The 27,994-nt window shown below is 40.7% G+C and overlaps 1 protein-coding gene across 1 annotated transcript; it reads left to right on the top strand.

Moving 5' to 3' along the window:
• LOC122875172 (cyclic nucleotide-gated cation channel beta-1-like) lies at positions 1–27,994 on the top strand. The gene is given in 41 exon segments (XM_044194024.1): positions 1–318; positions 2,203–2,284; positions 2,380–2,398; positions 2,547–2,592; positions 2,692–2,797; positions 3,500–3,519; positions 3,600–3,702; positions 4,614–4,638; positions 4,764–4,857; positions 5,110–5,216; positions 5,346–5,409; positions 6,240–6,315; positions 6,514–6,538; positions 8,430–8,769; positions 9,231–9,380; positions 9,484–9,537; positions 11,638–11,699; positions 11,980–12,227; positions 12,869–12,899; positions 14,878–15,298; positions 15,300–15,601; positions 16,326–16,515; positions 16,760–16,774; positions 16,851–16,988; positions 18,128–18,163; positions 18,551–18,649; positions 18,817–18,971; positions 20,450–20,671; positions 21,827–22,035; positions 22,278–22,328; positions 22,453–22,539; positions 22,860–22,924; positions 23,096–23,218; positions 23,571–23,712; positions 23,901–24,060; positions 24,155–24,252; positions 24,673–24,756; positions 24,897–25,015; positions 25,314–25,460; positions 25,675–25,873; positions 25,981–27,994. Coding segments are annotated over 40 exon segments (4,953 nt in total). The 5' UTR covers positions 1–318; position 2,203; the 3' UTR covers positions 26,221–27,994.

The following is a 27,994-nucleotide window of genomic DNA, read 5'->3' as shown; positions in this document are numbered from 1 at the left end:
TACTTGGTTTGCATCTTGCACTATGTTGGGATGGTTGTAGTCTGTAACTGTGGTTATGTGAAGTGGGAATCACCACCTTCTGTGGTGGTGGAGTGATAACAGTTTATAGGTTACAGGGATGATGTCCTGACGATACGTTTCTGTGCCATTAATCTGCGGTGGCTCATGGTCCAGGATTGTGCCTTGACCTTCAGGTGGTGCTGCTTAATCTCGTTAGCCCCAGGCAGCCACTGTGGAAATCCCAGTAGACCTGTGCTGGCTGTGCCACACTCTGTATCTCTACACCACCGGCATGCAGAACCACCTGTAGAAACACAGGTAAGGAAGACAAGTCTTAGTTTTTCTGTACAGAGGTAAGGAAATACATAATAATTTAGGTGGTAAAATGAATACCTGAGTGCTGATGTGAGGTGGGTGTTGTGATGATCCGTGTGTTGGTAAAGAGTGAGCGGGTGAAGTTACTGCAGAAGTTTATATGAGCAGAAATGTTAATGTTGTTGTGATTAGATGTTTTTTTTATAGCTTCTGATTTGCTTTTGTCAAAGTCTGTACTGCCAGGTCTTATCTGAGGACAGAGACGCTTAAGTGCACTAATCCTTCCTAAATTACAAACTCAGTCAGTAGACAAAGAATTATATCTTTGGGGTGTCTTCCTCTGATTTATGCTCTTTTGATGACTGAGAATGATCTGGTGTGATGACGACGCAGGTCAGGAGTTGATCCAGGCCTTAAGCAGTGAGGAAAGCTGTAGATTAGTTAGGGGTCAGAGCTGCACTATTTAATCCAATGCTACAAACTTGAAATCAGGCCAGGGAAGAGGCCCCTCTGATCTCTGTTGATTGGGACAGTGTGTCAGCAATCTCACACTGGGATCACAGCGACAGCACAAACAGCTTTGTAAAGAAGCCTTGTACTGTATGTAGATTTTCTATGGACAGATTCTTCATAGATAGCCAGTCCCACAGCTAAAAATGTGATAACTCTGAGTGCTGTGAAATTTCACCCAGGCCATCATTTTTTTTTTTTTGTCCTCTATGATGGAGCTACACTGTGCCTAGAGTGCACATTTAGCTCCAACAGGCCTTCCTGACCTCTTTTTGGTCACATTATTGACACAATATCCTCTTGGCTCAGGACATTCAGTAGACCTATAACATAGACCTTACTCCCATGAAATCTATGCTTCCCCCGGAGTAGATACTGTACCTGTTAGTTGTATCAGCAAAAGGAACTTTTTGATTATGACTAAATTGTGATTATGGTCCCGGGAGATTTTGACATTTAGAAATCATTGCATTGGTCGTGACAGCTCAGACAGCCATCCTGATTGCCCTCCGACCTGTTTGATATGATCAGTTAGCGGAACATCTTGAAGGTTCAGTGCAAGTGCATTATCTCAGCAGGCTGATAAACTGTCACAGCGGATAATATGCACATTTGAGATTAAGTCAGACAAGTGGCACTCCTGCTGGCTCTGTAAACCTCTGTCTTGAATCAGTGTGCCGGACTAGTTAAAATGTCCTCTTCCTGTACATTTGTGACTGATTTCTCCCAGTCTAATTTAACCCTCTGTCAGCTGTGTGAGGAGGCTGTTGGTAAAGCAGCTTATGGTGCACTGCTGCCTGTTAACCTCTGCCCCTCTGCCTGTTAGTCTCCTCTGACTTTTGACCCCTGTGCGAGGTTTGCATGAAAGACAGGGTCCTGATTTGTATCTCCTCTCTGAGTTAATTGGTGGATTGTAAAGGCAAGTCTACATTGCAAACTAACTTCAGTTATACAAGTTCCCGACTTTACCTGACTAATGTTTTAATTAACGAATCTAGAATCAAGGATTTTCTAATTCATATTCCAGGCACGGTATGCCGCTGTAAATGTGTCTGATGAGAAACTAAAGACAGTTTCACAAATATGTGAAATAAATAGTCAAGACCATAGAGAGAAATTTGAGGTTGGGCCAAAATGTTGCCTGAGATAAAAGCAAAAACGAAGCAGGTGAGTGTCCTTCATCAGACCTCATTAGCTCCAGTTAAGGGCTCTCTGTCTGACACATGAAGTGGCTGCTTTAATGGAGACACGAGGAAAGAGTTAGTAGGAATTATCATCATTATCATCATCATTATCAACAATGTTTGATGAAGGGCTTTTGAGAGGCTGACTGTGTGTGTGTGTGTGTGTGTTTGTGCGTGTGTGTGTGTTTAACAGGATGTTTAACTGGGTGGTGAAAGTGGTCCCCCAACTCCCTGAAGCTCCCGGGACCGATGAAGCTGCTAAGACCCCTGCTGCTGTACGACAACACACACACACACACACACACATCAGCACACATACAATGTAATTATTTTGTCTCACTCTTTTCTCTCTCTGTCTCTGACCTTACAGGACCACCCCAAAAATAAAGGTGAGGATTATTTTCAACTTGTTTTATACCATTTGTACTGCACCTTTAGATATGTATGTACACATAGATGTGTTTACATGAGTTGTGTGCTTATGTGTAAGAATGCATCTAAAACATGAGTATTTTTTGCTTTTAACTTATCCCACAGTGAAGAGTTCTCCACTGAAAAACACAGACGACGTTTCAGAGGAAAGGTAAACCTCTCTGTCCACTTGTTTCTCTGTGTGACTTAATGTGTGTGTATGTGTGTAGACATACCAACATCTTACAGTCTTTCTTCCCCTCCTCTACAGCCAGGCCCAGGCTGGAGTTTTAGGCTGGCTGTCTAATGGGTTCGTCAGCACCCTGCCTCAACCTGCTGGCTCCCCTCGACTCAGCAGGGCCAACTCTGACGCCAAAGTAAGTGTATGCATGTTTGAGTGGACATGTAGCCTGCTCAGGTCGACATCGGGTCTTCTACATATTATCCTATGAGAAATTAATCTATGTATGCTAGTGAAGGATCAGACTAATAATGGCCAATATTTGGCTTTTATTAAATGCCAGATGTCAGCTACTCATATCCCACTTCAAAGTGAAACTTCAAGAGGAACTTTGAGTACGAACTTGGAGGCCTGGAGAGGACTATTGCTCATTTAATTGTTGTCTGTCTTGATGAAGTCAAAGCACTAGGACATCTTAGACGAAGGTGATCACATTTTGATAAAACTATGGTACACAGACTCACCTCATGTGGGATACAGCAACATTTATTCACTTGTCTGCACATGATTTATGATTGAACTGTTACAGCACTCAAGTTTTCACAAAACACAGAACTCTCATTTCCCTATTTTGGCATTTGCCCTCTTATTTATTATTTTAATTTAATAGGTGTGCTGGGTCATAACGCCTGGGTCATCATACCGTACGAATGGAATAAAGTCTCAGGAGAAGCCATTTTATCAAAGGAACTATTACAGTAGAAGTAGTAGTATTAGTATAATTGTGGATAATGGGCACAAAGACAAAATAGGAGGAAGGGAGATTTGCAGTTGACTTCTTTGGACTCTAAATTTTTCTCATTCTCAATTCTTTTTTTCTTTCTTTGCCATCCAACAGTCAGGAGAGGACGGAGAAAGGTACAGTCTGTTTAGATAAGAGTGAATATTTAATGCTAAATGCATTCTTCAAAGGTAAATCAATTTTGTTTTACTCCCAGGTCTGGAGTCATAGGCTGGGTCACTCAGGGTCTGACCAAGGTGTTGCCTCAGCCCGATGAGAAGTACAAAGAGACTAACGACGACAACGAAGAACACACTGAGGTGAGACACGAGGACATCATTATGTCTGTTTAGCCAGTAAATTAAAACTTTTAGTGATAAAGATTACTCTAACACCAAAACAACACCTTAACTACATCAGTAAACTAAAACTTATTTGGCATATAAATAATCCTATTATATCTAATCGGGGAACACCAACATAATCAAATGCATGGTCTTCAATAAGCCATAGGTAATAGTCTAGTACAGTACTTTTCTCTCCAGAAACCAATACTCCAACATAATAGGAACAACGTGTTTTATTTTATTTAGTTATTACTTATGTATATATGAGCAAATGGATAAATCAAGTAGTTCAGCCAAGTAACAACAAGAGAATCTACGTGTTTGAACTGTGTGACACTTGACTCGAGCAACTTAATACTGTCTACTTAATAATCATGTGTAAGGATTAGGTTTATAAAAGGAATCTACAGGGGCTTTAGCCAGATTAAAGCCCTCCATTATTCATGTGACAACCCTCTTACCTGGAGGCCTCGGGGCGGCAGTGATTAACAGCCCCACTTGTGGCACTCCTTGGCCGAATTTTTAGTCCACATGCTGTACTGTGGGTACGGACATAAAAGGGGCCCATGTATGATATGAAGTTTATTGCTCCAATGAGCTCCATCCGTAGCCCACGCTGAACCCAGTAGTGGCTTGCATGAGGAGACACACATGTGGCCTATACTGTGTGGAGTTGATGGACAAATAAATAACAGACCTTCATTAACCTCTGTGGGACTCGTACTGACACAATGGATGTAAAGTAGAGGAGATCATTTCTTATTTATTCATAATAATACAATAATAATTCCCTAATGTGCTACAAGAATAATGCAAGACATGTAAGAAAATCTTATAACCATACTCTGATGGCTTGACTTTAAATGCATTCTGTTTTGTCCTAGGTCTATGAAGTAGCAACAATGCCAGGTATGCTTCCTGATCATTTGTCTATGTGTATCACCTTTTTACAAAAAATTATGTTTGAATTAGTGATTAAGTATCAGTAATTTACCATCCGGACTGTCTCTCTGCTATCTGATTGGTCTGTCCAGATTTTGATCCCCTTCCACACATCCCGGTGGTGGAGATAGTGTCAGATGATGAAGTGTCGGAGATAGACAGTCTGACCTCTCAATTCCCACCCAAGTGAGTATAAACCACCCATTACTACACATTCACAGTGATTAAAGCTCAACCTTGACAGACCGACACACACCTAACAGCACCTGACATTTGATGGATTCCTTTGTCTCAGGAGTCCAAAGTACAGTAGTTAGGATCAGCTGGACTTTGCTGGACAATATGAATCAAAGACACACACACACACATCAGCACAGATAGTTAACTACCTGAACTATAAACATGTGAGAGGCTGACCTTTCTCTTTTTCTGCTGCAGGGTCGTGAACTGGATAAAGCAGATGGTCCCTCAGCCAGTTATACTGCCCCCTGGTGCCGTACCCATAGAACCATCAACCAAGTCCTCCCGCTCCTCTCTGGACAAAAGTACACACACACACACCAGATTTAGTAGCAGACCCCTGTCGAGATTGATGTAATTTGACTTTATTGGATGGATACTTGTTTTGTACAGTATTTTGCGCACTGAACTTCATGTCCTTCTCATCTCTCCAGTTTTGTCGCCACCACCTGAATCTCTCAGTGGAATCTCACTGGATACTGACAGCAAGGCCTCGGGGTACATTTTGATCCCTCATTGTCCTTTTTAATGAGAGCGAGACACTCTCTTTCTACAAGACAAGATAAAAGATAAAATCAGACTTTAATGATCTCCATGGGGGAAAAAAACAGGAATTTGGACTATTGTGACTAATTGTGTGATAAAAGTGGTGTTTTTTTAGGCTAATGAAGGTTGGCGTCTTTGCATAGAAGGCCCAGAACACACCTTTTTCACAGCAGACATCTTGACATGTCATAGTAGGAAAAGCACAGGTATTACTAATAACATTAACGCTGGCTCTATTCTATTCACAGTGTGTCACAGTGAGCCAGCATGCACAATACCAGGACCCTCAAACTGATCATTCATTTTATTATTTACACCTGTGCTTTTCCTACTGTGAAAAAATGTCTGCCATGAAAAAGGCCTATTTTTTATGTCTGCTACTGCTACCATTTAAGGTTTTTTGATTGCCTCCCCCTTGCTCATTGGACAAAGCATCAAAACAGGCTGCAACATAATATGACTACCACTATTACTAATATCAGGACAGAGGTGGATTCAGTTCAGTAATGTCAGAAGTCGTATGCACAGCTTGGCCAGCTGGAGCACATGATGCTTCCGATGTAAGGGTCTTAATTGGCTTGATTTGTCATCAAACTATCCATCTAACTGCAGTACATGGACAGCTAAGATGTCTACACCGACAGATTTTGCTGATGTTCTCCTTGAAATTACCTTATAATACTACCTATAACTGGAAAGACTGGGATGTTGCAAAACAGTAAATGTATAACTTATGTCTAAAGTGTGTAACAGCTTAAGTTATTTAGTTTGTGTCTTGACAGCGTGGTTGGCTGGTTCGTGTCAGGACTGGGCCTGAAGATGCCTCAGCCTGCCATTCCACCCAAAGATGAAGCTGAGGTAACTTTTGGGAATACTTAGGTGCTTCTTTCTTCCTTCTCCTCTTCTTGTCTTTCAACCTGTCAACCTTTCCTTTACCATCCATCTTTTCTGGTATGTATTGTCACTAAAATTTTTCCAGAACTCTATTGATAGCAGTTCAGTTTATACAACTGTTGTTTAATTTTTTGTGTGTGTGTACTTTTTTTTTGCTCTCAGGGTGCAGCTGAAGTTCTACAGAAAGGTGAGTTTAGGTTTTATTCACTTAATTATACTTTCCTGTCATCATAGAAAACCCTCTGCTTGCTATTTTCTTGCCAGTACCACTGTGTGAGTGCCACAATTCACAGTTCAATCAAGTGGATCTATATCACATATTATTTCACAAGTTTCCCCATGTTAAGTCACTGGAGAGTAATGCCTACAACTAGCAGAAAACATCTCTTTGATAGCATGGGGTCGTTTCTCCTTTTGAGTAACTCCCATGAATCTGTGTAACATTTGTATAGTATTGTATATATGTTTTCTGTTGAAGCACCATCTTGTTTTTCCCCCCATAGTCTTTGAAGAGGTGTTTTGGTCGGACGGTCGGAGCCTAACTCAGTCCCTCTTCTCCTTCTGTTTCAGGGGGGAAGGCGCTGCGAGCCCCTTAAACAGCAGGAGGAGACGACTGGGGGACGCTCTGATTCCCACACACAGACAGACAGACAGATACCGATAGACATATTGTACTGTTGGCAGAACTACAGGTGCTGTACAGCGTGCAGCTCAGTACTAGGCAGCTGTAAAATACTACAAGAATATAGAGATATATTCAACTCACCTTACTGTACTCAGTACAGTTTCATATGAATGTATTACAACTTAAAATGTGTGCACTGATATATAACTAAAACCTGTACTGAATATTTTATAGCTAATTAGATGTGTTTTGTCTTCAGTCTTTGTGATTTGAATTTGCACATTTTCTGTTTGACACAGAAACATTAAGTAATTGCCATTTATTTGAAATTCCTGTAGGTTTCATGCACAAAAGACTGCAGACAGGATATATTTTTCTGTTACTTTATTGTGCTGTCACCTATGGCAATTTACTACACTATAAATTCATGTTGCCATTTCCATATCCAGAAAGCAATAGGAGATAAAAAATAAGATGTAATGGTCATTAATTTGAACACAAATGTGTTTCTGTTCAGAAGAATTTCAGCAAAAAATGTCAAATCTTCCTTTACCAATTCACAGAAATATGGAAATAATAATTAAATGGCAGCTATGTTCATTCATATTGTATTGTTCATGGACAAAGTGTTTTTATTTGAATTTTTCATGTCCTACTTCTAAGAATCTGTTAATTATTGTGCACAAAGAGAGTTCAGATTGGGTCATGTTACAGTTCATGTAAGCTTCTCCACAGGTTTAGTTGACGGTGCACAACACAAATATAAGAGCACTGCATGCAGTGTATGGCCTATTATGATCCACTTGATCTATTTCTATGGCCTTGAAATGTGAAATGTGGCCTGGGAATGTGGTATGGTGTTGTTTCAGAGGGTTTGACCTGATTTGAAAGAGCCACTTGCTTACATTGAAAACATGTTGACTGTCATGCAGACAAGGTGTTGGAACACATTTATATAATTACATACTGTAATGTAAGGATACTGCAGGAATAATAAAGAGTCAGTGGGAAATTATTCATGTGGTGGTCTTATCAATAACCTGCCCTGTAGATATAAAGAACAACTTAAGTTTGACAGCATCCATCCCACCTGGAACATCTTCCATTACCTCCATGCATCGTCTACACATAAAGATTAAATTAAATATGCAAAGCTTTAACGGATGATTTTCATCTCTCAAAAACCTCCAACATGAAACAAACCCCCCAAAAAGTGATAGAGTATGTAGAATCTTGAGTCACAGCTGTATACCTGTATTATAAGCAGTCCTACCTGAAACCCTGTATAGTATGTACAGTAGATTTATTAATTCCATCATTAGATCAAATCCAGCTTGTAATGTCTGTCCATACAAAATATCTTTCATATATCCAAACCCAGAACCAACATGTCCAATGTCAACCACATCTCTTGCTTCTTACACACAAATCGACCCGTGTCACTCTCTCGTAGCTTCATCCAAACTCAAACCTGACATGGTACTAGAAGACGTAGAGTCAGACAACGAGGGCCAGCAGAAACATGAAGATCAGTCCAAAGCTGCAGCACCATCCACATCACTGACTCCACCATCACCGACAGCACACCAACAGCAGGAAGTGACACAGCAGACGCAGTCCAATTCACTGCAGTCTCAGAAGTGTGATGACCACAACCCAGAACCAGAACCGTCTGAGAGTTTGACAAAAATATCTCAAGAAGATGCTGAGACCCAGACGGGCCGCTGGACGCCGTTCATTGAAAGCATCAAGAAGGAGGCAGAAGATGTAGCTTTGGCTACCATGGAGGAACGGTGAGAGAGGTGGAGAACAACAGGGTGGAGGTGGTCAGAGTTGCAGTCCTTAGGCATTTTAAGACACTGCCACTGGATGTAAATGCCCCCTATCATATCAAATAATAATTAAAATAATTGCAAGTTAGTTAAGAGTCCTAAGTCCTAAAGAGTAGTCACACTGGACCCTGATAAGCCAATAATACCAGACGTTCCAGTTAAGTCAACAGGCTGGATGCTTTTCAAGCTGGATGCTTGAGTTGATTGGCTGGAGCAGTAGCTATACAGCGGTACACAGTGGTCGAAACATAGTGATAAGGCTAAATTAACCTGGTTTGGTGTTGGGCCAGAGGGTTTTGTTGTGGGATCTAATGTCTATATCAAAAAGGAAATAGATTCTTGTCACATCCAAAATTTAAATAACCACATTACTAACATTTACTGCACAGCATAATCATATCATGTTTCCTGTCTCTCTTTAGTCTGCTGCAGGAGCGTGTGGAGATGACACGTATGGCCGAAGAGGTGGCCAGGCAGACAGCTGAGATGGCCATTAGACAGATGGCCAGTGAGGGACAGTCCATCAAACTCTCACTGGGCAGTCAAGATCTGCTGGAGGAGCCTGAAGCAGAGTAAGACCTTGTGCTCAATTAGAGATAAAGTGTGTTTATTTGTATTTTGGCTATGGGAGCATCCTTGTGAAGTGATGTGACACTGCATGTTCACTATGACCAGGCTGCCAGTGCCACAAGAAGAGGAGAGCGAAGTGGATCACAGTAAAGTCGCAGAGTAAGATTGCAAACATGGAGGCTTCTCCATTCTTAACTTCCTTGAAATCCTTTGTAGGACCCTCAACCCACTTAGTCTTTCACCTAGAATTAGCACCATACTGCTCTTGTGCTGTGCCTTTCAGATACCTAAAAGTGTTTATATTGATTTTTTTTGGTAAACAGAGTTCTAAAAGTACAAACTATCCTGACGACTTTATTTCAGGATGAAATGTCCACATCTTGTCAGTCTCCAGCAGCTTGTTGAACTGATGTTGAAACTATAGCAAGAGACTCAGTGGTGGAAGAAGTTTTCAGATCATTTAATTAAGTAAAAGTATCACAATGTAAAATATACTTCATAACAAGTAAAAAGCCTGCATTCCATTTTTTTATGATTATGTAGCAATGCCATTTCAGAGCATTATGTTATTATTATTATTATTATTCTATTATTACTTGTGCCTCAACACATGAGTAGTATTTTAATGTTGCAACAGGTGGAGGTGGAGCTGATTTATATGACTTTTACTGTGGGTAGTTTAATCAGTAACAATGCCTCATCTGTAATAAACTGATCATAGGTGTTCTATATTAAATCTGAATATACACAGTACCTCTAACCATTAGATAAATGCAGTGGAGTAAAAAGTGCAATATTTCCCTCTGAAATGTAGTGAAGTAGAAGTATAAAGTAGCATGAAATGAAAAAACGTACAAGTACCTGAAATTGTACCTAAATACAGTACTTAAGTAAATTTACATGGGTACTTTCCACCACTGAAGAGACCTCAGAAACCCAGTATCCCCACTTTCACTGCCAGTCGTTTGAATTCAGTTTCCAGTCTCAGGCTGATCCAGCACAGTCATTCGGCTGTCAGGTCCCAAATCCCGTGGGTTCTCGTTATGTGATCTTTGCCGCGCGCTGCCTCAGCATCACACTACAGTGCCATAGCAATCACAGCTTCCCTTGGCAACAGCCGATCGCCTACCCCCTTAACGGTTCCCCCGGTAACAGTGTGCACCTGCTGCTGCTGCTGTTTCACGAAAAAATGATAGACGGAGGTGTAATGGAATATTTTCCCTGTTGTTTTTCTAAAATTTCTAAAATCTCCTGATATGGTTTATACGACCCCACAGCCGAGCTAGTGTTACTTGTCGTGTCTCGATGCTCGTGGACATTTTCTGTCGGGACTATTAACGATTAACGCACGTGAATATTGACAGAGCAAGTAAGTATCTTGTGATAACACCGTGGTTAGGTAATGGACTAATATATGTTATGAAATGGATAACTTTGACATATTATTTAACCCTAAATTTATTTCTATTCTGGTGTAAACAGATAATTAGCATTATATAAGCTTGCATGTTACAGGTGGTCACCAAGTTAGTCGTTTTATGCTAACAGAGCGAAAACACCAACTACTATGTTAATGCTAGCTAACGTTGAGTAAAGTTCATGCTTCCACATTTTCTAGTATCAAGTGAGAAGTGTGACGGTCTAGATAAATGTAACCTGTGTTTTGTGTTTCAATGTCATCATGCCATTGTTCAGTTAAGAATAGATGAGGAAAGAACAAAATATCATTAAAAATCAGTCACATTTTTCATTCTATAAGCTTCATAAGTGCAGACTATAATGTGTCATTGTGTGCCTATATTGGGATATGGAGTCAACACATCACATGCTATCTAAATGTGTTGAAACATAAATGTGACTGCATACAGCAGATAGGCCTATATAGTGCTAAAAACCAAGGAAAATCTTCCCTATGATAAAATATAAAATGTTATTTCTGTAATGTGCAGCCACCAGAGGTCTTAAAGCCTAGCTTTACATTATTACCTGTATCATAATTTTTTGCTGTATGCTTAAAAGTGAGTCACATCCGATTTCTATGTTTACACCCACTGCGTTTCTAACCTGTACAAATACATCCAAATCACAATTTTCAGAGGGTGCAATCAATGTTTGATGATCCTACGCAAATAGACACTTATTAGTCAAGTCTTAGTACTTAGAGTACCAGAGTAGAAGAGTACAATGTAAATTCTGTATTAGGGAAGGTAGGCCTTGTACATGAATTTTCCAACTATTTTGTGCCATCCTGTCCTGCAGAGAGGAACAGAGCCTTTCTGAGGAGAAGGAGGAGACTGAGGAACCTACCATTAAGGAACCAGGTAGAGATCGAGACAGAATCCAGAGTCACAAAATCATAGATAGCATAGCACACTATAGTCCAAGTACAAGCTCTCTATAATATTATTATTCGTTATATTATATTAATATAATATAATGAATATTATATGATATATTATTCATTATATGATATATAATATTATTTATTAATTAAATGTATATTTCTATAATATCTGCATCATCAACATCAGGCAGATGTTTATAACTGTTGGGTATACTAATATTTAAATCTCATGAAATCTATCATTTAAAAAAATCTAGAGCCAACGGAGGAAGCAGAGCCACAGCAGACCTCCCCCTCTCCACCTCCAAGTCCTGAACCAGTTAAGACCTCTGAGCCAGAGCCGGAGCCAGAGCCGGAGCCGGAGCCGGAGCCTGAACCAGAACTAGAACCAGAATCAGAGACCAAGACCCAGGAAGCTGATTCAGAAGCTGAGCCTGTAACCAAGCAGCCGCAGAAAGCAGAGAAAGACAGTGAAAGCACCAATGCTGACAAAGCTGGTGAAAAAGTAATGTCCACAGGTTGAACATGCACAGTGATTAATGTTTAACCTGATAACCCATGTGACTGTAATACACATGACTCAGTTTAACTTCCTGCATTGCCTGACCTTATTTAGGAATATCATTGTCGTATATAAATTTGTTTCTTTAAGTCTTTCAGTCTTTCTTTAAGTCTTGTTTCCTTTTCTTCCCTGTCCTGTCCTGTCATGCCGTATGTTAAAAACAAGCTTGAAACAAACGAACTCAAAACATAATTTTCTGACATTAGAGATAAGTGCTAGTCAGAAATCTACAACCTATATTTACAACCTTTCTGGTAAAGAATTCCTTTCCTCCTTCAATCATTTTACTGTTCAAATTTCTCTTTTACTTACATAATATCTAATTCTTATCACATAATTTACACATAGGATCCTCATATCTTTAGCCCATGCAGGACTGAAAGGAGAAATACATGAATTTAATTATTTAGCCTCAGGCTCATTAAACTGTTAATATTGTTGTGGGGGGACCTACTATACATAGATGTGTGATTCCTTTTGAGAAATGTTTTTTTATTTTATTTTTTTACCAATCCACATATGTCAAATCCGATCCCAACTGATGCTCACCTGTCATTCATTCATATGCTTTGTGTTTTTTGTAGGAGGAGGAAGCTACTGGGGACGGCTGTGGTGGTATGTACTAGTCTATTTTGTTATGTTTGTTTTTTTTCTTCAAGGAAATCTTCCTCATTACAGATTCTGTATGTGACTGTGGTTAGAGCTGTTACTGCTCTAATTAGTAGTTTAATTCTTGTGTTGAACTCACAAGCTGCTTAACTGACTGTTTTACAGTGGTGTGAAAAAGTGTTTGCTCCCTTTCTGATTTCTTATTTTTTTTGCATGTTTGTCACACTTAAATGTTTCAGATCATCAAACTAATTTAAATATTAGTCAAAGATAACACAAGTAAACACAAAATTCAGTTTTTAAATGAAGGTTATTATTAAGGGAAAACAAAATCCAAACCTACATGCCCTGTGTGAAATAGTGATTGCCTCCTAAACCTAATAACTGGTTGGGCCACCCTTAGCAGCAACAACTGCAATCAAGCGTTTGCGATAACTTGCAATGAGTCTTTTACAGCACTGTGGAGGAATTTTGGCCCACTCATCTTTGCAGAATTGTTGTAATCCAGCCACATTGGAGGGTTTTCAAGCATGAACTGCCTTTTTAAGGTCATGCCACAGCATCTCAATAGGATTCAGGTCAGGACTTTGACTAGGCCACTCCAAAGTCTTCATTTTGTTCTTCTTCAGCCATTCAGAGGTGGACTTGCTGGTGTGTTTTGGATCATTGTCCTGCTGCAGAATCCAAGTTCGCTTCAGCTTGAGGTCACGAACAGATGGCCGGACATTCTCCTTCAGGAGTTCTTGGTAGACAGCAGAATTCATGGTTCCATTTATCACAGCAAGTCTTCCAGGTCCTGAAGCAGCAAAACAGCCGCAGACCATCACACTACCACCACCATATTTTACTGTTGGTATGATGTTCTTTTTCTGAAATGCGGTGTTACTTTTACGCCAGATGTAATGGGACATACACCTTCCAAAAATTTCAACTTTTGTCTTGTCAGTCCACAGAGTATTTTCACAAAAGTATTGGGGATCATCAAGATGTTTTCTGGCAAAAATGAGACAAGCCTTAATGTTCTTTTTGCTCAGCAGTGGTTTTCGTCTTGGAACTCAGCCATGCAGGCTATTTTTGCCCAGTCTCTTTCTTATGGTGGAGTCATGAACATTGATCTTAACTGAGGCCTGCAGTTCTTTGGATGTTGTTGTGGGGTCTTTTGTGACCTCTTGGATGAGTAGTCGCTGCGCTCTTGGGGTAATTTTGGTCGGCCAGCCACTCCTGGGAAGGCCATTTGTGGATAATGGCTCTCACTGTGGTTCGCTGGAGTCCCAAAGCTTTAGAAATGGCTTTATAACTTTTTCCAGACTGATAGATCTCAATTACTTTCTTTCTCATTTGTTACTGAATTTCTTTGGATCTCGGCATGATATCTAGCTTTTGAAGATCTTTTGGTCTACTTCACTTTGTCAGGCGGGTCCTATTTAAGTGATTTCTTGATTGAGAACAGGTGTGGCAGTAATCAGGCCTGGGTGTGGCTAAAGAAATTGAACTCAGGTGTGATAAACCACAGTTATGTTTTAACAGGTGGGGCAATCACTTTTTCACACAGGGCCATGTAGGTTTGGATTTTCTTTTCCCTTAATAATAACAACCTTCATTTAAAAACTGCATTTTGTGTTTACTTGTGTTATCTTTAACTAATATTTAAATTTGTTTGATGATCTGAAACATTGACAAAAATGCAAAAAAAAAAAAAGAAATCAGGAAGGGGGCAAACACTTTTTCACACCACTGTACATGCTTGTCTACATCCAGACAACTATGACCATGTTTGATTTCATTACTGTACCTCTGTGTTACCTCACTGTTACTGTACATGTCGCCTGGTGACTGTAGGCCATAATCATTATTGTCTTGAAGAAGTCTGACATTGTTATTCAGACTGACTACATTGCTATTTGACTGTCTACTGAACCCATCTCCCACCTGGCTTATATTCTGCCTGACTGTATATCTGCCGATCCACCTGTCTCCTCTATAGCTCCAGTCAGCTGTGATGCATTAAAGAGCTGCCTGATGCGCATTCCTCACACCTCCGAGTGCCTCGGCAACATCAACGCGTTCTTCAAAGAGAACGGCATCTCCCCTCCCAAAATACCCTCCATGCCTAAGCTACCTACCCAGCTCTCTGACGTTACCAAGTACTTACCCTCCCTACCCCCTGAATTGCGCCAAGAGTTCTCCCAGATCCGACTCACGCAGGTCCCCCGAAATATCGTCCAGACTCTGACTGAGCTTTTGCCCAAAAGCTCAGAGGGTTCAGTCGGCCCCAGTCTGTCCAGTCTTTCCCAGAGCTTTTCAAACATCCCACAGAAGCTCTCCCAGTTTCCCAGCCAAACGCAGCAGTACTTCCTCAATGTCCGGAACCGCCTCAACAGCCTTATGCCTCAAGATGCCTAAGAAACAACAACAACAGCAAAAACAGAAGCAAGACAAGAATCAGCAAGAAGTTGAACTGAACTGGCTCGTCCGACACTCCCCTCTCCCTCCTCACCCTCCTCAGCTCCGGTCCCGCTCCCCATCTCCATCCTCCCCCAACAGTAGCGCCCTCGAATTGCCCAATGTGCCATCCTACCCACGCCTGCCGCCAATTGTCAGCCCCCCATCGAAGCAGATCCACTCACCGTCCCACCAGCTGTCAGGTCTCTCTAACCCAGCGTTCTTCATTGAAGATGACTCAGACATTTCAGCAATAAGACCCGCAGGTGAATCTGCAGCAGTTGAAAGTTAACTGTGTTCCATCATGTGATTCCTTCTAGATACCTGAACCCAGTCATAATAAGTAAACTGTTGTCTCATAATATGTGGCATTAGGATAGGGATTAGGAACAGCTGAGTGCTACTAAACTTTATTTAAAAATAACAAAGAAAGTTAATTTGTTTGCTAGGGCTTTGAAGACAGACAGGTAAAAAAAGAGGTGTACATGCACATCCTCAAGCTATTCCATTACTTTGTCAAGGAAAATTCAGGAACTTTTTTAAAAGAGAAAGGTTTAAAATGTATATATACATATGTATGGCTGCCCTTCATTTCCATATAGCTTTAATAAAGTCTGTAACAAACTGTAAACAATGTACACGAGGAGGCAGCATACTGACACTTCTTGTATTTTATGAAGAAGACAGAAGTGAGCTAGCGCACCCTGAGCCAGATTAGACAGACCGAAAGATTTGCCAGATGAGTAAACTAGTCCTCTCAGCTATCAGGCCACTCATATACATGGCCTAGTTCACAGGTTGCTACTCTTGCATTAGCCCAATGTAGGTCCTGGTAAATCTGCTTCCCTCTCACACTGTCCTGCCCTGCCTCTGCTTTTAATTCTGCTTTGCCCCTTGCAGTGCTGTACTGCAGTCCCAATGCTAACACATTCACATTATTTGTGATGCTCTTCGTTAATCTACAAACATTTTGTGCCTTTCAACCTTCAGAGAGCTCTAGCCTCAGCCTTCGTCCAGCTGTCAATGTAGAGGATGTCGACTCAGACCACGAGACAGGAGGAGCAGGAGGGGGAGAAGGAGTGGGGGAAGAAGGGAGCAATATTCCCCAAGTCCTCACCCCCCAGGACCCCAAACTTACAACCCTCACTGTCCCTGTGACGCCTTCTGGAGGTCGTCAAAGGTGAGAAATACCACCACTAGTTTATGTAATCTATTAGGACAGCAACTAATTTTAACTTACAAAATATGACATATATTCACATCTAGGTTTATGCTGTGTAATAAGAAAAAAACAGTGGTGGATAATTGATGTCATATTGTAAAAGGTTTTGAGAGGGTATTAAATATTTCAGTTTATCTGCGTGTATATTACAATATATATATTTTTTTATCTTTTTCTCTCCCCTCATGCTTTTCATCCACAGTAAAGCAGATAAAGAGTAAGGAAACTGCATGGATTGTTTGAGTTGTAGTGCTTTTAATTGTCTTTCAACAGTAATTATTCTTTTTCTCCAGTGAAACAACGCATATGCATAGCTTATATGCATTCATGGCAAATGATTTCACAAGAGAGAAACGCAAAGTAACATCAGTAGGATATGTTATTTGGGCTACGTCAAGGTGCAAGCTTCTCTGTTGGCAAGTGGAGAGTTTTCATCCAAAATGAGATCAAATTATTTATTGGTAGCTGGCAAAACACAGAATTCAAAAGATTCTAGATTACAAAACATTTGCTTATAAAATGCAAATAATTTCAGTGATAGAATTATGTTTTATCATCATTAATGGTTTTAATGAATCATTAAATGTATCATTTTGGAGTGAAGCTCTTCACATTTTCCCCTCCGTTTTGTGCTGTTTTGATGGATCTGCTGCCCTCTACTGTCTGCTGTATGGTCACAGTTGGTAGAAGCATCATGCTGGTCTGTCTGTATGTCAGTGTCCTGCAGAAACCACGTGTGTTGCTCAGGAAAATTGATTGAAATGTCTTTTCAATTTGGTCCCAAGGTTATGAAATCTTTTCTGCACATGAAAGACAATAAGAGCTGCCAAAATGACACAAACAAGCAAACCAGCACATAGTGTTTATGCAGAACACAGTTTGTTATGTAAATCATTGTGGAGCTGAAATTGTTTAGAAAGTCGAGATAAATTTATTTATATAGCCCAATATCATAAATCACAAATTTGCCTCAAGGAGGATTTACAATCTGTATAGCACACGACACCCTCTGCCCTTAGACCCTCGATTCGGATGAGGAAACGCTCCCCCTCCACCTTTTTAACAAGGAAAAAAATGGAAGAATCCTCAGGAAGAGCAATAGAGGAGGGATCCCTCTCTCTGGACAGACAGACAAGCAATAAATGTCGCGTGTGCAGAATAGACCAACATAAAATCACAGTATGGACAATCAGGATGACAAAATTGCAGATAGACGTTGAGTGTTTCTTGCTTTGTGTTCTGTGTTGGTCATGTTCTGTTGTTAAGTGTGATGGTACTGTTCCCTTTTGCATGGCTTTGACAGATTGTTGTGCTTTTGGCTACTGTATGGACATTGTCATAACGTAACAAAAGTCAATAAACAGATGCATCACAATCTTGGCACTTGCATCATCACTGTGTCACCTACCTGTAGAGTACTGTGGGTGATTATCTTCACTTGTTATCTGTTTCTTGGATTAATATCATGCTTTCCCTGGCACACACACCACACACAAACCCGCTCTCTCCCCGTCCCTCTCTATTAAACACACACAATCACTTCAAACCCTGCTCTGACCATCCATGACAGTAGTGGAAGGAATCGTAGGACTATCTGGACAAAGATGTAAGATATCCAACCCTTATTAAATACTGTATTGACTCATCTACTGTTCATCTATCTCAATATTTTATCCATCAGCATTCATTAATTCATGCATTTTCCCATTTGAATTGACCAATCTGCTCATTCTCTCATCGTCATTAATTTGCATTCCAGTACAGAGTGAGCATGAAAGCAGCTAGCAGCATGTAGTCATTTTCCTTGGACAAGATTTGTCATTTTTTAGGCAGAACTCAGCCTATGTCTTTTTAACGTTCATAAATACCGCTCAACATGATGTACAGTAAAGTCACATCACAGTAGATTTTATTTTGAGAAAAAGAAAAGGAAACAATCTAAATAAGGCAGCACATTCTCAAAGATGTTGCTGTGTCTACTTAACTTTAACAGTAGGAGGCTGCACTCTCAAAGTGAAGATGATGATGATGAAGCAAGCATCCCTGTCAGAGCCTGGCCCAGCCAGTCCAGCCTGCACAGCACAGATGACATGTGAGCACTGTACACACACACACACCAAATGAAGATAAAGAAAGTGAGTACTTCATTTGGAGTTTTCATTTAAGTGCTGACATGTAGTAATATATGGACATTCACAATAATAAAAATCAGAATCATCTAAATTATATGTCTGACTTTTTAAAAACTTTTTTTCCAAGACTGAAAGAGCGTCCAACATCTTCAGCCAGTCAGACCAGTACAGTGGTCAACGAGCGTCTTCAGGAGCTGGTCAAGATGTTTAAAGAGAGAACGGAGAAGGCAAAGGAGAAACTCATTGACCCTGACAGCTCAGATGAAGACAGCATCATCCCCTGTGAGTGTTAGAGTCTCTGACCTGTTCTCTCTTTCACCAATACACACTCATGCACTGAGCTGGTCTGTAGTGCTACAAGGGATATACAGCACAAAACCTTGCATCCAGAAATATACAGGCAGAGAGTAGTCTTAGATTGAAGCAGCTGTGTGTTACAGTATATTTTATTTCCAGGTTAAAAGAATCAGCCTTGTCCAGCCGAGAAACTACTACTCATTTAAGTCATACCCACACCTTGGACTGCTGTCTATACACAAAAAGCTACATCAGTAACACGAAACCGCCCACTGACAGACACACACAGGTGAGAAGTAGCAATAGTAGCTTTTCTCCAGATTTCAACATCCCAACTTTCCCACCTTCATCGCTAAATTTGTACCACCAGTGTGCCTCATTCACTCCTCAGTGTTTTGATCAGTGGTTGCCAAAGTGGGTGCCTTAAGGACGGACCAAGGGTGTCTCAAGATTTATTCATTTACACTTTTTACAGTTCATTTTCCCATACAAAATACTAGGTGACATTTGCATGAACAAAATGTCTCCTTTTCTTTTTCAAACATATCAAAATGTAAGAAATAAGCAACAAACATTGAAATCACCAAATAAAAAATCTTGTTAATTTATAGCTATGGTGCAGGTATGACTGGTGATATGACTTCCCGGTTTGTCTTCTGATTGCCGGTAACACAACGTGCTTTCTGACACATGGGTTTTCCAGGTGCACAGTAGTCAGAAATAGCAAATGTCAGAGCAAATAATGGATTATAAAAATGCATTTTTTAAAACATGGCTTTAGCTGAAAAGAGTATGTGTATTGTGGGGAGTGACATAAAAAAATCATTATGAAGGGTTGCAGGGGCTTAAAAAAGTTTGGGAATCACTGATTTAAATCAGGAAAATCTTATGTTATTAATCTTTTGTCAAGCCTGTTTCCCGCTACCTATCATTCGTAGTACAATAGTACACATTTAGTTTTACACGGTGTCCTAACTGAATGCGAGCATCCGACTATCGCGCCGCATTCAGTTAGGACACAGTGTTAGAAGGTGGACAGTGTGCCAAGTTGGGTATGGATGCAGGATAAAATCAGAACCATACAGTGTACGCACACTGAATGTTTTATTGAAGCAACCCACAACCACCAAGCATTTCTGCAAATTAATTCATTTTTGGAGCAGAAAAGCCCTTCAAAAGACAACCACACAGGCACCATACCACCCACTGCTAGCAATAACTCCATTATTCAGCTATAAGACTAATTTGCCAAGGCTAACACCTTTGTGCCCTTCATAAGTGGAGTACTCTGATCCGGACTGAGATGGTAAACCTTCTTCTTTGCATCCTATCTTTCAGACAGGGACGCCTTGTCCACAACATGTTGCGAGTCCACTTTCCAAACCTTTAGTAAATCTGGGCCATGAAATGTTTCTCATGTGTTCTTCTGACCTTTTGCCTCTTCCCCTCGCACCTCCCTTCAGCTCCTCCTCAGGCTTCAGCTCCTCAGCCTGCTCCTGGAGCTAAGCCAGTGGACGGGGGAGAGAAGGAGGCACAAGCAGGTCTATCAGGAGGAGGTGGAGGAGGAGTGGAGGAGAGTGGGGCAGAGGAGGAGCAGTCTAGCCCCTGCTGCAAGGTGAAAACTCCTCGGTGGATACGAGCCTGTATGCACTACCGCTTCCCTGCCAGCATCGACCCTTTCACCAGTGAGAACCCGGCCGAATATGCCACCCGCCACCTACAGCACCATACTGTACAGCAGAATCTTGTTCACTTAAACTACTCAGAAATGGATAACAAACACCCAGAGTCATATCTGGTTGCTCTTTATTTTTCAGCCACATAGTTCTGACAAAATTTCTAAAATAACATATTGATTTTGGCTACTTGAGACTTGTACAGCTTAGAGACAGTGGCACTGAAGAAAAGAGGCAGAGCTGGAGGTAGCAGAGCTTAAGATGTTGAGGTTCTCTTTGGGAGTGACGAGGATGGACAGGATCAGGAATGAGTACATCAGAGGGACAGCTCATGTTAGATGTTTCGGAGATAAAGTCAGAGAGGCCAGATTGAGGTGGTTTGGACATGTTGGACATGAGAGACTGTGAATATATTGGTAGAAGGATGCTGAGGTTGGAGCTGCCAGGCAGGAGGTCTAGAGGAAGACTAGAAAGAGGAGATTTATGGATGTAGTGAGAGAGGACATGAAGCTAATTGGTGTGAGTGAAGAGGATGCAGAGGACAGGGTTAGATGGAGGCACATGATTCGCTGTGGCGACCCCTGAAAGGGAACAGCTGAAAGGAAAAGAAGAAGATTTTGGCTACTTGAGAAACAAATTTCATTGAGCTGTTTAATGCTCATCCCCAAAGAAACTAAACACTCATGATATATTGTTTCACTTATTGTGTTTATCTGCGACCAGAATGCACTGATTATGTATTGTGAGGTTTGGGTAAAGGTGAATCTACTGTACTCTCCTGTTACAATACAGACACCTGTCTCCTAATCATCTGTCATTTACCTTTTTCTCTTCCCTTTGTTTCACATTTATAAGGACTTTGTGAGTCAGTCCATTTTCTGTTGGTCCCATTCTTTCTCCTTTACCACAAAACCAGTTCCAAATAATACAAATTTAGCTTAATAATACATTTGCTTATTTGTCATGCTCTTATTCCCATCAATCCCTAGATAAGTGTATAGCTGGTGCTTGCTTAGTTACCATAATTTGTTCTGTGAACACTGAATGATTCCTGTCTTTCCTTACTTTCACTCTACACCTGTCAATTCTCCTATTTTATAGCTCCCTCAATTTCTCCATCTCTCTCACTCCCTTCATCCTCTCATGTCATCGTCTCTCTCCCAGATCTAATGTACGTGCTGTGGATGTTATTAGTCTCTCTGGCCTGGAACTGGAACGCCTGGTTCATCCCAGTGCGCTGGGCCTTCCCCTACCAGACTCCAGACAATATTTACTACTGGCTGCTGACCGACTACCTGTGTGACCTCATTTACATCCTGGACATCACCATCTTCCAGCCGCGCCTGCAGTTTGTTCGCAGAGGGGACATAGTGGTGAGTTGGACACTGGAAGCCATTACTGTAACTGAGCACCATCCCATGGTGGGAATCTGAAATCACAGACATTCCTTTGTCAGGGGATGTAGGCTGCTAAATAATCACTGTATTGTATTTCTGCACATACAAAAGGACAGTAGTAGCTCACTTTTTAAAGTTAAAAAAATTCAGTTCAAGACCATAAGAATCAACCTACCAGGATCATTGTTCATATGCAGTTGTTTTGTTTTTTACTACAGTGTGACAAAAAAGAGATGAGAAAGAATTACATGAAAACAAAACGCTTCAAAGTAAGTAACTAGAAATGAATAAAAGTCAATTTTTGAGTGTATTCTGCTTTTCTGGGCTTCACATATTAATTGTTGAATCATTGAAGCAATTCAGTCAGTGAGGTGGCACCTTCCTGTTTTTCAGTTTGATGTAGCCAGCCTGGTTCCCCTGGAGCTCTTCTATTTCAAAACTGGCATCAACCCTCTGCTTCGCTTACCCAGGCTGCTGAAGGTGAGGTTTATTACTGTATACTCAGCCGTTCTACCTTAACAATCCATGACAACCTGCTTGCAGTATCAGCATTGGGGCACACTAAGAATCATTCCAGTTTTTTAGCAGGAACATGTGTCAAATTTACTGAGCCACACACAACAGCATTACACTGACAATATCAAATGCACTATCAGTAAGTATGGCACCAATACGAAGAAAAAGTTAATTTCCAAGGCTCTATGTATCCATTTTAGGAAATCTTTTTCAAATGTTTGAAAGCCGATTTTAAAACCAAACTCTTTAAATATCTTTTCTGTTCTCTGTCAATGCCTCCCCAGATCAACTCCTTCTTTGAGTTCAACGAGCGTCTAGAGGCCATCTTGACCAAAGCCTACATCTACAGGTCAGCTGCAGCCTGATGGTATCTTACTGTACTGGCTTCTCCCTTCTCTGTCTCTGTATCCATCTTCTCACTTTGTCTTCCTTCCTTGAGATGCCACATGGTGAACAAGTAACAGTTTTTTAGGTGTTCAGTTTATGTAAATGTGTTGCTCTCTCACTCTGTGTCTCTCAGGGTGATCCGCACCACCACCTATCTTCTTTACTGTCTCCACTGTAACGCCTGTCTATACTACTGGGGCTCTGCCTTCATGGGAATAGGATCAACCAAGTGGGTGTACAATGGCGAAGGCAACAGGTTGGTGGGATAAACACACACACACACACACACACACACACAGTCGTGTTTCCATCACTTCAGAGGACATTAAATTGACTTACATGTATTTCCTAGAGACTTACCCTAACCTTAAACCAAGTCTTCACCCTAAAATTTAATGATATACGTTATGGGGGCTTGCATTTTGTCCCCAAAAGGAAGGCAAGTCCTCACAATGTCACTGTATAAACAGATTTATGACCCCACAACATGACTAATACAAAGCCATACACACACACCACACGCAAAACTCATGCCCTTTGTGTTCATTTAAAGCTATTTTCTTGTTCTGCTTCTTTCTAATGCCTCCCGTGTTTGTCTTTGTGCTCAGTTACATTCGCTGTTACTACTTTGCGGTGAAGACCCTGATCACCATTGGTGGTCTGCCAGAGCCCACCACCCTCTTTGAGACTATCTTCCAACTCATCAACTATTTTATTGGAGTCTTTGCATTCTCTATCATGATTGGACAGGTAGGTATATAAATATAATGGAGACATCTGTGCCTTCCACATATATTTCACATTAAAAGCTGCAGTGTGTTATTATTCTTATCACACACTTCATGCAGCAAAGACACTAATGTGTCATAAATCTCAATAATGCTGATAAATTAACAAACTTTATTTCAATTGGGTGATTTTGCTCATTTGCCTCTCAGATGCGTGACGTGGTTGGTGCAGCCACAGCAGGTCAGACCTACTACCGCACATGTATGGACAACACTGTTAAATACATGTCCTCCTATCACATCCCCAAAGACGTCCAGAACCGTGTCAAAACCTGGTACAACTACACCTGGCAATCACAAGGCATGCTGGGTAAGGAGAGCATTATGTGTGCATGTTAATATGTATCTTACACATCTGAGCTGACCTTTCAGTCACACTCTACCTACTTTTGTCTGCCTTCCAGATGAGCTGGAGCTGTTGACTCAGTTGCCAGATAAAATGCGTCTGGACATTGCTGTAGACGTCAACTACTCCATCGTCAGCAAAGTCCCTCTTTTTCAGGTCGGAATTCCTAAAAACACATGAAAAGAATTGCACGGTATACTAGATAGGGAATGCTATTCTAAAACGTACAATGGAGAAAGTCAGACATTGTTCAGTGAGTATCCCACCTGAATGAAAACAGTCTTTCTGCAGGACCCAATTGTGTTATAAAGCTTGTGCACTCGCCATGTAGAGATCAACAAGAGCTCGACATAAACCATAGTTTTTGGTATTTTTGTTTTATTTTTATTTTATTTCATTGTATTGCTGTATTATTTTAATTGCCTGATTGTATTTGCCTCAGTCCTGAAATGTTTTAATTCTGGTTGAACCACGTAAAGCACTTTGTAACTGTGTTTTTGAAAAGTGCTGTATAAATAAAGTTTATTATTATTATTTTAAGCACAGTTCTCTCTTTTTTGTCCTCCTATTTGACAGGGTTGTGACAGACAAATGATCTTTGACATGCTGAAAAGCCTACGCTCTGTTGTCTACCTGCCTGGGGATTATGTCTGCAAAAAGGTACATACTGGATGCAAACTTGCCTGTGTTTTGTTTGTAGAAGACAACTGCATGTGGCAACTTTTTTCAGTGTTTGCCATTTGTATCGCTTGCTCCCCCTTGTCATCTGCCTCTGCCTCTCTCTTCTTCTTCTTGCTCAGGGCGAGGTGGGTCGGGAGATGTACATCATAAAGGCAGGGGAGGTGCAGGTGGTTGGAGGACCGGATGGGAAAACGGTGTTTGTCACTCTCGGAGCAGGATCAGTCTTTGGAGAGATCAGGTGAAGAGATTTTCACAGGTGGTGAAAAAATGTTCTTTAACAGTTAATACATATTTCCCCCAATAGAACAGGACTTCTTTACGTGTCTTGCCACTTAGGATCTAAGCTGCCATCTCTGACAAATATCTTAGAACAGGAAAAATATAGATATTTTATGATTTTTACACAGGTTTGGTTCTAAATCTTTTCAATATTTTATTGAGATTTTGCATGAAAAATTCTAACTGAATTTCCTCAAATTGAAATGTCAAACGTGATGGAAAATGTAATTTTCAAACATAATTTCTCTGATTGGCAGTTTGCTTGCAGTAGGTGGGGGTAACAGGCGCACAGCAAATGTAATCGCCCATGGCTTTGCCAATCTCTTCATCCTGGACAAGAAAGACCTGAATGAGATCCTGGTCCACTACCCCGAGTCCAAGAAACTGCTCCGCAAGAAGGCCAGGTTATACATCTATGGCATCACTGTACTCTCTGCTTTGCATCTGTCCTGTATTAGTGATGTATGACTTCCCAAACAATGTCTCAGCTGTGGAACAGTACAGATGTAGTGGGGCCACTAGATCAAAAATAGACTTATACAAGAGCTGTGTTGCATGTATGTAATTATTACTTAAGTCTGTTTATAAGTCTAATAGAAGTTGCTGTCTCAACCACAGGAAGATGCTTACCAAGGGAAAGAAACCTGAGCAAAAAGAAGAGGCTAAGGGTCCCCCTCAGGTCCCAGCAGCCCCTGTTAGGCCGGAGACCCCCAAACTGCTGAGAGCAGCCCTGGAGATGACAGAGAGATCCGCTGGACTTAAAGGAGCTCTGGCTAAAGTCAAAGAGAAGACCAACAAGTCCAGCATCTCATTACAGGTAAACGTAAACAAAACCAGAGCATAACAAAGAGTAAGCATATGCACATGTGGCAGTGACAAGAGAGAGGGTGTACTTTATATAGTCTCTCTTCTCTTCTCTTCCAGCCCTCCATCTCCTCCTCCCTGCTTCCTCCATCTCCCACCTCCAGCTCCGGACCTGACAGGGACGTGGACACGCCATCACCCATCTCTGCGAGCTCCGCAACGATTCACTCTGCTTCTGGTTGCCGCAAAAACAGCTGCCACGGCAACGCAGACGAAATGCCCACCATGGACCAAAGAGAGGAAGGTGTCAGTGAGGTCAAAGGGAACGAGGGTGGGAAGAGGAAGGAAAAGAAGTTGTAATAATTATTTAAAGGACAAGGGAAGGAGGAGACTGCTGTGAGGACTGGATGACAATCCCTAAGAGGAGAGGCGAAATTTGAGTGATCAAAGGGAAATAAAGAAACACTTGCTTTAAAGGGGGGAATAGGAATAAGCAATGCTGCGTATATCTGCTATAAATTGACAGAATGGTGGAATGAAAGACAGAGGAGGTCATATAATTGAACATGTACAAAAACTGTCATGTCTTGTTGTCAGGCTGATCTGCTAAAATTATGGGGGACAACTTCATTGCAAAAATATCAGGGTAGTTTTCCACTGACCCACAACGCACTTACCCATTTCGTACGTTATAACCTTACAGCCCTCTATCTACATTATGCTGTTCAGTTGTAATGTACCTGTAAACTTGAAAAGCTGGAATATTTTGTCACTTTACGTCAAATATCATCAACATAGCATTAATTGTTGTAGGGTGAGCTGTGTTTTGCATTAGAACCGTTACATGTTGTGGGCGTCACAGTCTGTCCCTGGTTCTTTCAAGCTGGACCTCTGGAAAACACAACTCCAGCTGGTTCATTTTGTTCTCCCATTGCTTTACAGTCTTCTTTCATCTTTTTTCATCTCATTATTAGATCACCTAATGTACAGTAGGAGCAAGCCATTCCTCGCCTGGTTACCTCATCAGAATTCAAGCACATTTTCATCATCTACACTGAGTTTAGTGAATACAGTGTAGCTATGATGATGAGAGAATTCTGTGTGGGATGGCATAGTCAAGCCGTAACAGTTAACTCAGATCAGTTATTTCTATAGAACCGAACTTCTTGTCTTTCTAAAACATACACGAAATGTTTTTGCTGTTGTTGTCTGCGAACTGTTTACAGATTCTTTTGTAAACTTGAAGTACATTTTGCCTTATATGTTTTACCTTTGTGTTGTGTTGGTGTGAGTAGCTTGCACTGCTGATGTTTCTACAAGTTGGTTTGAAAAACAGTACAGACCTAGTAAAGCTGTATTTTACAACATGATCATCCATACTTCCATCATAAGATATGTTACAAATATATGTTGACAGGTCAACGTAAGGTCATCCCAGTTTTTTTATATAGTTTTTTAGTCTGTCTTTGACCATCATAACTTTAAGCATAGCAAGCTCAAACATCATCTAGCCTCTTATTACATCAACACTGGATTTTACATGCTAATAAGATATATATATCACTAATCACTGACTAAAAAATGTAGCCATTAATACATGTAATACTATTGCTTTACATATTTTACAACAGTTAACATTTCTATGTTCATGTTCGCTTTGTACAATAATGTAAATATATTTGTTTTTTGAGATTTAGATGTATCATATTTTCATTTTTCCTTCAATGTAAAATCACTGTACTGCTTAACAGTGTCATGACATGTATATGCATTCTAATAACACTAAATGTTTAATTTGTGCTGAAATGTGTTTAGGACTCAGTAATGATGTAAGAATTATCCTTTTTGTATAGATGGTTTGATCATTGATACAGCCTCAGAAAACGGGCCCATAAACCAGCTAACCATACTGCCAGACAAACTGTAGAAAGAATTATCATTGTTGTTTTTTCCTTTATGGTTGTTTGTGTAAGTGTGTGTGTGTGTGTGTTTGTAGTGAGAGGGGAGAGATGAGTGCTTATAATGGACTCTAAACAAATGTGTGTGTATAATAATGTCCATAAACTCGATTTCGTCACAGATGTAGCCATGTCTTTTGTGAATTTTGTTTAAATAAAGGACTGTTTTCACCATA

This window comes from Siniperca chuatsi, linkage group LG4 (assembly GCF_020085105.1).
Source record: "Siniperca chuatsi isolate FFG_IHB_CAS linkage group LG4, ASM2008510v1, whole genome shotgun sequence".
In the NCBI taxonomy this organism is placed as follows: domain Eukaryota; kingdom Metazoa; phylum Chordata; class Actinopteri; order Centrarchiformes; family Sinipercidae; genus Siniperca; species Siniperca chuatsi.
The sequence above is the reverse complement of the archived record's forward strand: the minus strand, read 5'-3'. Positions and strand labels throughout refer to the sequence as shown.